At 25.8% G+C, this 15,012-nt stretch overlaps 3 protein-coding genes across 3 annotated transcripts; 1 reads left to right on the top strand and 2 right to left on the bottom strand.

Moving 5' to 3' along the window:
* Positions 1-284: 284 nt before the first annotated feature.
* Positions 285-866, bottom strand: VNE69_06011 (uncharacterized protein; the record flags this gene model as incomplete). The annotated part of the gene is made up of 1 exon (XM_065473760.1): positions 285-866. One exon carries the CDS (start codon positions 864-866, stop codon positions 285-287), a length of 582 nt encoding a protein of 193 aa, XP_065329832.1.
* A 4,642-nt stretch (positions 867-5,508) lies between these two features.
* VNE69_06010 (uncharacterized protein) lies at positions 5,509-6,240 on the top strand (the record flags this gene model as incomplete). Its single annotated transcript, XM_065473759.1, has 1 exon — positions 5,509-6,240. One exon carries the CDS (start codon positions 5,509-5,511, stop codon positions 6,238-6,240), a length of 732 nt encoding a protein of 243 aa, XP_065329831.1.
* Positions 6,241-13,866: 7,626 nt separating this feature from the next.
* On the bottom strand, positions 13,867-15,012 carry VNE69_06009 (uncharacterized protein; the record flags this gene model as incomplete). Its single annotated transcript, XM_065473758.1, has 1 exon — positions 13,867-15,012. One exon carries the CDS (start codon positions 15,010-15,012, stop codon positions 13,867-13,869), a length of 1,146 nt encoding a protein of 381 aa, XP_065329830.1.

The following is a 15,012-nucleotide window of genomic DNA, read 5'->3' as shown; positions in this document are numbered from 1 at the left end:
TCTGTGAAAATACAGAACAGGAAAAAGTATTTTGTTTGTTTGTGCGGGAATACAAACGAATTCTAGTTTATGGATTGATTTTTGTTAAAAAACTTTTTTTTTGTATTCTTACTTATTTTGATTGCAATGATAACAAATTTTGGAGAAATTATGGTATATTTATAAAAACAATCGGTTTACTAGTTATAGATTTTTATGTCTAATTATTTTAATGTTTTATTAATTTTTTTGTCTAGTTATTTTTATAGTAAATAATAATTTTATTTTTTGGTATTATCTGATATTTAATAATTGAGTTTAAAAACGTCTGATTCACTTTTAAGTTTTAAACTATCAATAAATATATATAAATCCGAAGCTTTTATGCTCAAACTTTTCTCACAATATAAATCTAGTTTACTATAAACAATGTTTTTCTTAAACTGAAATAATTTAGTAGACGCCCAAGAAATAGTACTTTTTTTTTCGTTATAAAAAATAATTTCAAAGAAAAAATTTCTATATTCAATCAAACTAAAGCTACACTTATAAAAAAATTCACTCTTCAAAAAATTAATTCGAATTTCATCATCAGTAATTAAGTGTGTGATACTTTTTATTCTTTCATGTTCATTTTTATCAACCTGCTTTAAAGATAGTCCATCATTTAAAACCGAATCAATAATATTTTTAAGATCATTTTGAGCGTAAATTTTATTATACAGCAGACCAGCACCTTTAGATAAAAAAATTTTACAGTTACATGGAAAATGAGAGTCATCATAAACACCAATGTAGGCGTCACAATAATAATTTTGCTTGATATTTATAAACAATGTCAATTCGCAATAGGCACAGAAAAAGTTCAAAAATATTCTTCTTAACATTGGGGTCAAAAATAAATAAATTATAAAATGATGCGTAATTAAAAACAAGTTTTGATATAAAAATATAAAACGATCAAAAATTAATATTTCTTATAATAAAAATCAATACTTAAAAGCTCAATTTTTCTTTTTATAATAAATGTTTTTGTCAATTTAAGTAAAAAATTAAAATTCCATTGACATAAACACATCCACAAAACTATTTTACAAAATCTAAACCTCAGCAGCTGATTAAACAACATAAGTCTCGTTTTAAAAAATTAATTTCTTATAACATATTAAGTAATTTATTATTATTCGTGAATTATGGATTTTCAAAAATTAATTCGAATATAATATCTCAAACAAACTTCCAAATGTTAATATCATAAATACACAATTAAAATTATGTATCTCTTAAAACATTAGGTTTTTTATTTTTAAAATAATTTCTTGATATATTCATTCAATCTATATAATATTTTATTGATGGTTTTATTGAGTATAATCTCTATGAAAATATTCTCATACTTAAAAAATGTATTTTTGATGTTTTCTGGGCTGAAATGATATAATTGCACAATTAAAATTTAATTTATATGTAAACAAACACTTTTGATTTTATTAACATGAAAAAAAAAATAAGAAATTATAAGAATTATATGTCGAATATTAAAGAATAAACCTGTAAATGTTTAATCTATTAAAAAATCATAATACTTACAACAAATGAATCAAATTCAAAAATAGTATTAATTTGAGGTTTAAGATTAAAAATTTATATATATTTTATAAATAAAACTAAAATTAGGTCGAAAAATAGACTTTTATGTTTTTAGATAAGAGTTTAATTATTTATTATCGTATATGAACATATTTCTGCATATAAAATTATTACAAATAAAAAATTTTGTGGATTACCTTGAAAAAACTTATAAAAATACCAAGTTGTGGTTGTAATATAAAATTATATGGTATAAATAATATATTACATTCAGGTTTTTTCATAATTGAGTATATATATATTCGTTCTGTTTTATTTTAAAAGAGATTTAATATCGAAACTTATTAAAATTAAATTCTAGAAAATAATATTGAGAATTTTTTCATACATTAAAATTATATTTTTTAAAGTTAAATTTAAATCAGTAACATATTTTCATGATAAGCTTCATATTACATTAAATGGAAAAAGATCTTGGTTTGATTAATCATAAAAAACTAATTATTTAAAGTTTTAGCAAAGTGCATTTATGCATAAATCAAACAAAAAAAATTTAAATAAATCTGAGTTCAAAAAAATACACATATAGATGTGGGTTCTACAATTTTTAATTTTTTTAAAACTTAACATTTTCCTTATGTGCATGTTTCACAAATTTAAATTTCATGTAATCTAAAATATTTGTTTAAATTTAAAGTATAATCTTATTGAAATCTTTATTTTTACATTATATTAGTTAAGTGTTTTAATTAATATTTAGTTTTTAAAAGTTACTTTCACTACGATTTATTTGTTTAGATTCGTAATTTATAACTGCACTATATTATTTTCTTTACTACATCATAAGTAATGAAATCAAAAAATAGCATAATTAGTCATAAAATAAAGTTTCACTATCTTTATCATTTGTTATATTTATGATTTCTATACATAAAATATTTGCAAACGCTTAAGAAGTTTATAAAAACATCAAAACATTATCTTCAGGAAAAGATTATAACAGCAGAATACAATATATAATAGTCGCAAGAAGAAGTATTTTAGTAAGAATGTAATTTTAGCAAATTTTTTTTTTCAGAAGGTTTAAAGTAAAGGTTGAAACAAAACTTTAGTTTTATTTGCATAAAAACTATGCAGCACATGTAAACGTTCATACCATTGTACACATAATCCTAATTTGAAATCATAATTTCAGCAATAATACAAAAATTTACATAACATTGTACAGAAACATGCCTATGAAAACTTAGGCAATTAAATAAGGATATATGCAAAAATGTATAGTACACTTTGATATGAAAAAACTATGTCACAATAACTAAAACCAATACAAATAAAGACTTTGAATCGTTACACTTGTATGACATATGTTTACTGTTTAGTTGAGATAGTATCGTACAATCCCGTTATTTATCTCACCTTTTATAAAAAAATTTAGTCATTATAAAATAATATATTTTGGTCTTATACATAATTTTTTTATGAGCATGCAAAGTATATACATTAAAATTTTAACAAAAATGCCATTCTCTTATGAAATATCATTTATTTTTATAACTGATCAAAATGCAAACGTCATACAAACATGATCAAACAGTAAAACAAATGAGAGGTTACAGATACAATAGGTATCAAGATGTAATACCAAAATTTAATTCACGTTATAAAAATTTTAAACATTTTCAACTGTTATTTTTCAAAATGACATGTTTATATCTATGTTTTAAGTTATTGTATTTTGTTTTATACAATTCGGCCAATTTTCACTTTATGCCCCCCCCCCCCTACATATATAAATACAAATTTTTAAAAAATATCCCTTTTTTTAGAAAATCAAAATGGAAAAAAAGGAGGAGAAATACTTAAAATAATAAATTTATTAAAACATCAAAATAATTGTCTTTAAAGTTTCTAAGCAACATAAATCTTAACAAATAGGGATATATTAAACAAGTAGTTCTACATCTTATCGGCGTTTGGCGTTTTATAGCTGACCAATTCCCTTCTATGGTGTTAGTGTGCACACCTGTAATGGGATCTTTAAACCATTTGCTATGGTTAACAGTTATGTGGCTTGCCATTATCTGGTTCATTTTTGAATATCCTTTCCACATATCAGAATAAACAGTAGATTGATTATTAATAAATGTGGCAATAAGATTTAATAGGATATTTTTAGTTCTATTAGGTACAGGAATTAACAAAATTTTTCTTTCTTTAGTCCGTTCGACCATCCCAAAAACCCACACACCGTCTACTTTGTGTCCAACGTTGTATTTACGTTTTCCAAATTTGCTTTCGTCTACTTCTACGATTGTATCCTTACCGCCCAGTGTCTCTCTTGCACTTTCCATGTATTTATGGTAAGCCTCGTCCAAACAAAACTGTTTTAGGCACCTCGATACAACACATGGGGAAATATATAACAACTTGGCGATTAGTAGAGGAGGGATTTTTGTCAGCCAGAGGTTCAGGATCTTTAACATAAGTATATGATCCAAATGGGTTTTTGCAAATATGGTATTTGCAAAAAGGCACCTCTCTTTTTTGCACTTTTTACCAATGCATCTGACATTGTAACCCCTTTGCTGTCTCCTCCTAACTTCTTTCCCGCATTTGAAACATTTTACTTGAAGAAGTTTATAAATAATTTCTTCGTATGTTTTATTTATTTCTTCGTTAGTAAGCATAAAAAGGGGGCACTAAAATTAAATTTTTTAAAATTGCTACAAAGAAAACTACATCGTCATTTTAATTTATATATCGTTGTAATAAGTTCAAATAAATGAATTTATTGTATGGTTTCATTACTTATTATTATTTATGATAATTAAAATAGTAAGTAAAAAATTTGGACCGTATGATGACATATAGAGTTAAATTTATATTTGTATAATAAAATTGATATGATTCATCTATTTATTTTTGTATATTAGATTATTTTTAAGTACTTTTTTTAATTTTTTTTTCTCCTCCTTTTTTTTTCCATTTTGATTTTCTAAAAAAAGGGATATTTTTTAAAAATTTGTTTTTATATATGTAGGGGGGGGCATAAAGTGAAAAAGCTCCAAAATATGGTAAGTTGTATTAAAATATATATAGAACCTTATTATAAAGTGCATATAAAGTTGGGCAATTTAAAAATACGTTTTATATCCTTGTATAATTACTTTATATTAATTTGTTATGTATATCATAATACACTAAGCCGAAAGGTTATAATTTATCATTGAACTCTTGCCATACAAGTGAATTTTTTTATTATTTATTGCGTCAATACTTTTTTTGTGTGTTTTATAGTTTAAAATATTCAATTTTTTTTTAAAATTCCTAACACATTAAAAAAGAAATTTTTTTTTTAAATTCATAAAATTATCATGATTTTCATTAAATACAAAACATGAGAATATTAACGTTTAATTATTTTTTATATAAACACATATTTTCTATTATAACTCAAATACTCGTGTTATATTATAATATTGTTTAATACAGGTTTGATAGATGTTAAAATTTTAAAGAATTTTAATATTTTGTTTTAAGATTAGATTTTTAAGCTGTAAAAATCTATTGTATAATAACACCTTGTATAAAAATATTGAAATTGCATTAATATATATATGACAATTTTCTATACTTTTTATGTTTTATTATTAAGATTCAATTTTGCCAGGACCTGTTTTCATTAATTCATCATATAAATCATATTTATGTATTTTCAATTTTCAGATTTCACGAAAAGATTTTGTTTTCAATTTAATTTTTTCAAGGAATAACACAACGTAAGAATTTGAATTTTTACTTATGACGTATATGTTTTCAAATAATATTGTTATAAAGCAAATTGTCATTTGATTTATATAACAAATTTTTAAAATGTAAAAAGTTAAATAATAATAAAACTTTTTAACATAATTTTTTGTTTTATTTAAGCCCTAAATGTTGTTTGTTATTATGATATTTTCAGTAAATACATCAAGAATGGATTTTCATCAGTTATATAAAAGATCTCTAGAAGCGACGAACATGCCATTTAACAACAGTGAATTGATGTATATCAAGGATAATTTTGATCAAAATTATATGACAACACCCTTTAATGCTACTTACAATTCTGAGTCTGTTAATTATTTTAAATCATTTTATAATAATGATTTTGAACGAGAGATCAGAAACTGTCCAGAACACTTCGAGTTTAAACCAAAAAAAATTCTTTATAATGAAATTAATTGGAAAAAAATAACGAAAGCTTCAGACTTGGTATTTGATGCTTTGATGTCGCATGAGGATGTGATAAACATTATATCTATAATTGAAGACACAAATGAACTTATTAATGACTTGAGATATTATTTTAAAGTATTTACAACTAAATTCTTGCTTAAACAACCGACGAAAAGAAGATTAAGACAAATTGGTCATCTTTTCGAAATATTAGCTTATCATAGTTATGATTTGATATTTGACTTGAGTTTCTTTACTTCATTTACAAACCCAAAAGAAATTGAAAAACTTAAAAATCTTGTTTATGGGTATATTGATATCAGAATAAATTCATCATGCGATTGGTATATCACACAGTTGTATTCTGAACAAATGTATTCTAACGATAAAAAAAACAAAACTACCGAATATCAGAATGAGGATGAACAATATTTATATAAAGTATGATTAACTGTATTTTTTTTTGTTTGCTTAGCATTTTATAAAATTTTATGCCATTTATATAAGTTGACGCATTAACATTACAAAATGCTTTTGCTAATTGTAATAATAACATTTTGTATATAGATTTCTTTCTTGTAGGTAAATAAGAAATATAATTTTCATTATTTATCTTGAATTTACAAAATACAAGATGTAAAATTAGTCCTATAGTCTTTACTTAGCTTTCTGGACTTATTCGTACATGCAGATTTAATCGTTTTTATCAATTACCAAGAGTTTTAATACTTTTATATTTTACTAATTTTTGCATGATTATATTTGATTAATAAGCTTGAACTATAACTTTATTGATAACGAAAGTAAACGAATTATATCTATATATAATTTTTAAGTAGGTATAGTTTTTTTTGTGATAATTTGAATTTATGAAAAAACTATACAAGAGCATATTTTATTATTAACAGTAATGTTTTTTTTGTTTCAAAATTTAATAAATAAGAATTTTTTACTTTTACCCTAAAGAATGTCAACGACACGCAATCAATTATTATTTATGACGTCAAATTAATAGTTATATATTCAAAAAAAATTATTGTAAAGTTTAGCCATTTTAAATAAAACTTAAATTATTTTTAACCTTTGATAAGAATTTATGAAATATACGTTTTTTTTGTAGTATTAAGTATAGCGTAACAGTTAATTAATAGGAAAATATATGCTGTTTAGAAAAGTAGAACTTCCATAAATGCAAAAAAACAATATTTTTAGACATAAAATTGAATTATTGAAAAAGAGTTTTATTTGTATCAATAAATCTTTCATATGTCATTTTAGCTTGTAAGTTATACCAAAGCCATTGGTTATAAAAATATTGTGTCAATATTTATAATATATCTCAAACTGTAACATTTCCGTAAAAATTTTCTTTAAAGTTCTTTTTTAGCGGCATCATTATAAATAACTTAAAATTATATTGAATTTTAGAGGTTCTCGCACAAGGATAAGCTTTATAATTTTAAATTATTTTTTAGGGTGTGATCGCCGACTTTAACACAAAAATAAAATTTAAAGATTTTACAAATATGTACAAATATATCATATGAGGAAAACATATATAAAATTTTATATTTGTGCTGTGATGAAATTTGTATTAAGTACATGTACTAACATGAAATCTACATGTAAAGATCTAGTGTTGGAAATAATGTTTGGATTTGTGTGTAGAAATACAAAATTGTATATAATAGATGCAACTAGCTTAATATAATGAAATTTACGGAAGGTTCATATTTAAGTTTGAAGTACAGTTATAGCTGTAAATTTATTCATAAACATTCATATACATGAGAATCAAATAAAAACAATTTTGAGGTAAAATAGTACAGAAAAATATACGTCGATTGTTTACAATAGCATGAATTAAGCATCTGTTTCTAAAACCGTTCTGATTATGATTATTAACCCAGGATTGAAATTTTTAGTATTAACAATTCTTTTAATCTTGAATATGATAATATCCTGATTTAACACTGTAATTATGCTTTATGTATAATTCTATAATAATTTTTTGAGTATTGCTAAATTTTATTTAACTCAAGTAGTTTGTCATTAACCTTGAGTTTGCACATTTTATAGAATCTCATTCATTATTTATAGAAATCCATTATATTAAGTAATCTTTAGATATTTGTTTAGATTTTTACTCAAAAATATTTTAAGTTTTAACCTGAACCATATTTATGAAACATTTTACAACTTTAGTGGCAAAAGATTTTTTTTTGCATACACTATAATATTGCAATACCAAAGATCTATACAAATGCTTTATAGGAAGTTAATACATAAAAATTAAGATACCCGATAAAATATTAATGTTTTATTAAGACAAAAAAAAAATATTGTGTAATGAAATTCCACGGCTTTATATATTTATGTTAGTATTAAGTTTATAAAAATGAGGGTAAAGATAAGCGGGGTAAAACCAACAAAAATACAAAACAAACTCTGAAGCAAATGGGGACAAATTAGACACAGGAGACAAAGAACAGGGGTCAGAACACACTAGTGTGCCCACTCATTCCATCTCTGAGATCTTGCAGCAGTACTTATGAGTACCGAAGCGAGTGAAGAAGAGTGGCCTCGAAGAGTATATCTATCAATCATATATATATTTGGTATAATGCCAAGAGGAAGGTTGAATTAAGCTTATCGGGTTCTTCTGTGAAAAAATTTTGGTCTAACTTAATTTCACTAGAATTCAAGGGCAAAGCAAGAAAACGCCACTATTAATAGTGGTAGACAAATGACGGCTCGTTAATTTAAAATGAATATTATTAAAAGAAAAAAGGTTTAAACTGGCTTCGAAACCAAGCTTTTCCTAAAAGCACAAAAATTATTCCTGGAGAAACTTAGTTATATCTAGAACACATGTGTGACAGAAAAAAAGAACGAAGAGATTTCCCCCTCAAGGTCGATCTGTTAAAACTTGATGCAACAGTTAAGGCGGTAGATAACCACGTTAAATTCCATCCCCCATACATGACAGAGATTGCAAGGATACTGAAATCTGCACAGATCTACTATCATGAAATGGCGAGTATGAAGCCAAACACTCGTCTTGGAAAGAAAGTATCATGAAGAAAAATTACTGAGACTGAAGACAAGGTAGTGCTTACCAAAAAGGCCAGGGCTTTTGATAAACTCTCAAATGAGAAAAAGCTTGACGAAAAAAGATAATGCGTTAACTCAAGATGCGACATGTTTACACCGAGGTACTTCTGAAGCATTGTTATGCTCAACGAGAGGAAAGCCATATACTTAAGGAGCTAGATGTCGCAGATCGACGCTTAGAGCATAGGCGTAAAAATCACCATTTTGAGCTATATAGAAACAAATCCTAAAGAAACTCAAGTGTGCCAATGAAACTACTCAGAATGTAAGCGAAGAAGATATTACTTCATTCTGGTCTACCATGTGCAATACGAAAAAGCAATCCTAAGAATGCAATAGTTTCTTTGAGTATCTTCTTTAAATATCTCTGATAGCCAAGATCAGATCACTTCGCAAATTGCAAGAAGTTATGGATATTATAAAATATTTACCAAATTGGAAGGCTGCATGCTGTGATGGAATCTTCAATTTCTTTATTAAGAAGTGTGAAGCTTTACGCTCATACCTTTACAAGATTGTTAAGGAAGTATTCCTGGATGGGAAAGAGCCCGAAGCTTAGTTCTACAAGGGAATTACATATTTAATGCCCATAGATACCCCACTAGCGTAACAACTTCAGGGCTATTACCTGTGTGTCGAACCTCTACAAGCTTACAACGAAATGCACTACGAAAGTAATGCAGCTAATTGTAGAAAGTATAGGGCTACTAGCAGAGAACCAACTTGTGACAGTTAGACAAGTCCAAGGAGCAAAAGAACAAGGTTTGATTAATATAGCAGTCAACAAGGAGCATGGAAACAAGCTGAAGACCATTTTGATAGATGTAAAGAAAGCCTACGACTCCGTAGACCGTTCTTATCTATTAACGTCCATTAGCAAGTTAAATCCTTCGCAATAGATAAGTAAATTCTTAGAAGTCACTGTTAAAATTTGGCAAATGAGATAAAATCAGGATCGGAAACGATACTGAATAAGAAGATTGAAAGGGGCATACTACAAGGTGATTCCTTGTCGCCGCTTTTGTTTGTACTATGTATGGACCCGTTGAGAAGGAAACTGAATTCAACTTACCCAAAAGTAGGAATACAGACTCACGAAAGTGTTTATGTAACAACCCATCTTCTATTTATTGATGATATAAAGACCTCAAGAGAACGATGTCGTTTTAAAACTGATGAATGAGGAAACTAAAAAGGTTTTCTCATCTGTAGGTTTAGAAATGAACAGAAGTAAGTCTGCAACTAACTGTAGTGATTGTAGTGAAGATGCAGTAGTACTAGAAGGGCATCAAGGATACAAATAACTTGGAATAACAGAGGATGCCTCTAGTGCTGTAAAAGAGAGATTTTGAAAAAGTAAGAAATTATGTCCTACAGAGAGTTGAAAAACTGTGCAAGACTTAGTTAAATGTTAAGAATATATTTCAATTTAGAAAAAAGCATGCAATATCAGTAATAAAATATCATGTAGGACTATTAAAATTAGAGCCAATAGATTTTGTAGTCTCGATTTAAGTATCCGACAGGTTTTTATCAAGTACCAGGTACATCTACAGCCGGCCTGCAAGGAAAGACTATACTTACTTAGATTCGAAATTAATAGAGGCTATAAAGTTTCGAAGATAGTAGCGAAAGTATGCTTTTGAATATTTATAAAACATTAGATGGGTCTAGAAATAGCTCACTAGACGAGAAGCGATACTTAAAGTATAGGTAGAGAGCAAATCCCACTTGTTTATAAACGAGTATCTAGGGTTTATCTGGCTTTTTAGAAGAGATAACCCAGAAGATGCTAATGAAAGACCAAAAAAGAAGCGCTTTACAACAAAATTACATAATGACAAACCATGGAAAATTGTTTAAAGATAGGGACAATGATTTAGTGTGCATTAGGGACTTTTCTACCTGGCTGGTTAAAGGAAACAATCAGCCTAGATCCGAAGCAATTTACTGCTTCCTGCAGGATAGAAATATCTTCTGTGGACAAGAAAGACAATTTCCCCATTGTGGATCTCATAGGAAGACCGTAGATTATTTAGCTACCAAGTGTGATCATATGTTTTCTTTTGATTATATGAAAAGACACAACAAGGTAGTTAGATGTATTCATCTCCTACTATGTTATAAATATGGGTTTAAGAAGACAAAGAAAATACGTGTACACTCAGTACAAGATATCACGGAAAAATATCGTTTAAAAATAAGAGGACACGAGAATATCCTTTAATATATAGGTGACCCATAATAAGCCTGATATTCTTGTGTTTGACAAGAAGAAAAAAGGATTTTTTTTAGTTGAAGTTGGTAAAACCAACCAGGATCGACTTACTATAGTTTAAAAGGAAAAACTAAGAAAATATGACCCTTTTGCAAATTAATAGGACTATACATAAATCAAAAACAAGAATAGTTCCCTATGAAATTACATAAGACGTAGAAGTGATTAAATATCACAAAATGTCCATTAAGGAGCTGGAAAACACATTTTATCTTGAATATATATATATATATATATATATCTAGTTATTGTAAAGAAAGCTCTAGAGTCCATATTTTTGGAATGACGACGAGGATACGATCAGGAGGATATTAAAAAAGATGAAGTGGTTAGAGCTGTAAGAGCACTAGAGAATACGGCGACTGTTGAAGAAGTGGTGTCAGCAAAGGAGAATGAAGCTAAAAATTTGGAGTTGAAAAACATAAATAAATCCAACAAAAACCAAAGTCTATGAAGAGCTGAATATTATGAGCGATACCGGGGAAAGCTGGTCTATGAATATCTAATCTTAATGATAAATTAACTCTTTAAATTCAATTCACAAAATTAACGTACCATCTTCAAACAATTTTGTTAAAAATCATTTAAAACATAATATAGATAAAATATAGGTATTACCCCATTTCAAAGAATATTACGTGAAGTATTAAAAATATTTTTATAATAAACCCGCCATATTGACTTTAATTTTACAAGATATTATTTTCAAAAAAATCTCAATTCTAAGAATTCAGATATTTCTAAATGATATAATAAATTTGCTTTCTGATGTACCATTCTATATTTTTTTTCCTTTTTGAAAAAAAGTAAAAACATGAAGCAACAAATTTTAGCCGGTACCATATTTTCAGCTATAATTTTCAACTTCTAATTGTTATAAGTCTAAAAAAGATTTTGATTTATATTGCAACAAGAATAGAAAGCTATAATATAGTTTTTAGTTATTTCAGGGTTATATATATTACACAAAAAGCTATAAACTACATCAAAAATTATTTAAAATAAATGTATTAATTCACATGACATAATTTATAGTATCTAACACTATATAAAACATTCAATCCCTCATTCACACATTAGTAATATGATAATCGACGTTTTTAAAAAATTATAAAAGATTCTACAACATCACAATCTAAGTGGATTTTTTATTCAAAATAAAATTATGTTGCGATGATTTATTTTAATTCAATTAGCATAACCAATAATGAAATTCATCTAAAATTACTTTAATTTTGATTTTATAGTACAATTTGTAATCTTAATTAAACCCGTACAGCCAAATAATATTAATATAAGGCTAAATTTGTTGATAGACACATAGAAGTTTAATAGTATTCTTATTGGACATACCAATAAGCGAGTATCTAAATGTTCGAGTTGATCCGATAAATAGTATAGTCATAAACTTACAAAATATTATAATTAATTATTTATAAATTAACTCAATTGGCGGACTCTTATTCAATTTGCTAAAAATAGTTTGAGTGTTATATTTTTCGTATATGTGGTTTTTTTTTTGAGAATACTAACAATAATTTTATTTTCGGAACTTTATTTTTCAATATCAATTATACAAATAAAAAGTATTTACTTTATTCTCAGTCCATTCTCTCACGAGGGTATAAATTTAAACAGTTTGCTTTATAATATAACATATTGTTTTAATATAACATTTACAGTTTTAAATACTACATTAGAATTTTAAAGTCATGTTTATTTTTTTTGTATAATTGATCCAAAATGTAATCTAAATTATTATAAATTTTTTAGACATTTCTCAATAATTTCATATAATAACAACCATCTTAAATGCAAAAAATAGATTGTTTATATTTAATTATATAAACCTTTTATTTATCTCTAAAAACTTTCTATCTTGAAATTTTTATAAATATTCAAGTTTTGCACCAATTTTAACTTCTACTGCTTTTGCATTTTTAGCTTCAAAAATCCAATATTAAAAGTAGAATCACTTAGGACAGTGCATATAAAAATTATGCTATAATAATAGATTATTTCTATAGTAATTAATACAAAATTCTAACCATTTTCATGAAAAAAAAATGTATTTACAACAATAACATAAAATGTTCTAAATTTTCTACATTAGTTAATAACACCGCAGGATAACATATAATATATACAAAAAATATGAAACAAACATATAGATAAAGAAACATTGGCATTAAAATTGGTTTTCATGAATTAATTTAATACTTTAGTCAATTTATGAAGGAGTAAATATGATATTGCAAACCAAATTATACATCTGGATAAAAGGGATTTAATACATTCAGCTTTTCATACTTGGTTCGAAATGTTTTAGATATCTACGTCTTTTACTTTATTTTTATTAGAACGTACAAAGTACAGTCAAAATTTTTGAGATTATAACGCCAGTAGAAATAATATTTTATTACAGTATCTTATAAAATTACATCATCTTCAACGTTATGTTGGACATTGACTATATTTTATCATGGCTTTGGGGTTGAAGAAGCATTTAATTTACTACGTATACAAAATTATGACTACAACCAAAAAACTATTATTTTGCAATTCACATGGATTAAGTATAAAAATATCTTTTTTAAATCATATTATAATAATTATTCTACAAATTTATTTTAAGAAAAAATATAGTAATTAAATATACAACAAATAATGATTCCTTCTTTCTAATACAAAAATGGATTACAACCCAGCTGATGAGTCGAAGATAATGAAGTAAGACCTACAAAAAACAATGTTCCTGAATTATAATTAAACGTTAGCCCCCCGTTACTGACTTTGTCATATATTTTCGATTTATTTTCCTGGATTCCAGTACTATCATATTCTTGATTTTCTATGCTCATATTTTCTTTTTTTACTGCATCCCCTTTTTTAAATGTTGTAATTTGCTTTTCTTGATTGTATATAGATCCATTTAATTTTCTATTATTATAATCAAAATCTTGCATATTTTTTACATTTTCTTTGATGTCTATAAGCTCTTTAATCTTAATTTCGGCAATATTATTTTCGTGGACGTCGCTTTGAAAATCTTGGTTTTTCAAACTCGTTTTATTTTGAATTTTATTTTTGTTGCTTTCTTCATTAATTTTTTTGCCTTCTTCGGTAGAAATATTCTTCTCTTTCATTTTAACCTGCTTATTATCTTGATTATGTTCTCCTGATAATTCTATTGTATTGTAATTGCATGTTTCCCCCACTATACTAATATTAGTTGCGTTAAGATCACTAATTTCGTATAAATCATCAATAAATGGTTGTAGTTTATCTTTTTTAAAAATTTGAGAAATAAAAATATACGTTGAATCTACTTTTACTTCAATATATCTATTAATAATATTTCTAAATTTAAAAAGATCTAATTTTTTCATATTGGAATTCATACATAGTAGAGTTTGAAATAATAATCTCGTTTGTATGGCAAATTCTTTAATAAAATAATATACTGATAAATCTTTGCCCCCTTGAGGTTTTGTTGGTTTAATATCCCAGTTCTCGGAACTTAAAAATTCATAATATAAATAATAAACAAAGTCTTTTTTTTGAATTTCATATTCAGCCCCATTGAGCGCTCTTGGCCAAGCAAGTTGCCTCTTCATAGGAAATTTCATATTATTCAAAATCGATTCGAATATTAATCTTAAATATTCTAAGCACAAGATGTTGTTTATATTTATATTGTTTATGGGATTATATGGTTCCCGGAATATATCTTTACATTCATCAAAGTCTCTCTTTATTTCTTTAATTTTATGAATGGCTATTAATAATTGAATATTTGCCATAATTGTTAGCAGAATAAAATACAT

Source organism: Vairimorpha necatrix, chromosome 6 (genome assembly GCF_036630325.1).
Source record: "Vairimorpha necatrix chromosome 6, complete sequence".
Classification (NCBI taxonomy): domain Eukaryota; kingdom Fungi; phylum Microsporidia; family Nosematidae; genus Vairimorpha; species Vairimorpha necatrix.
Note: the sequence above shows the minus strand (reverse complement) of the source record. Positions and strands in the feature narration are given on the sequence as shown.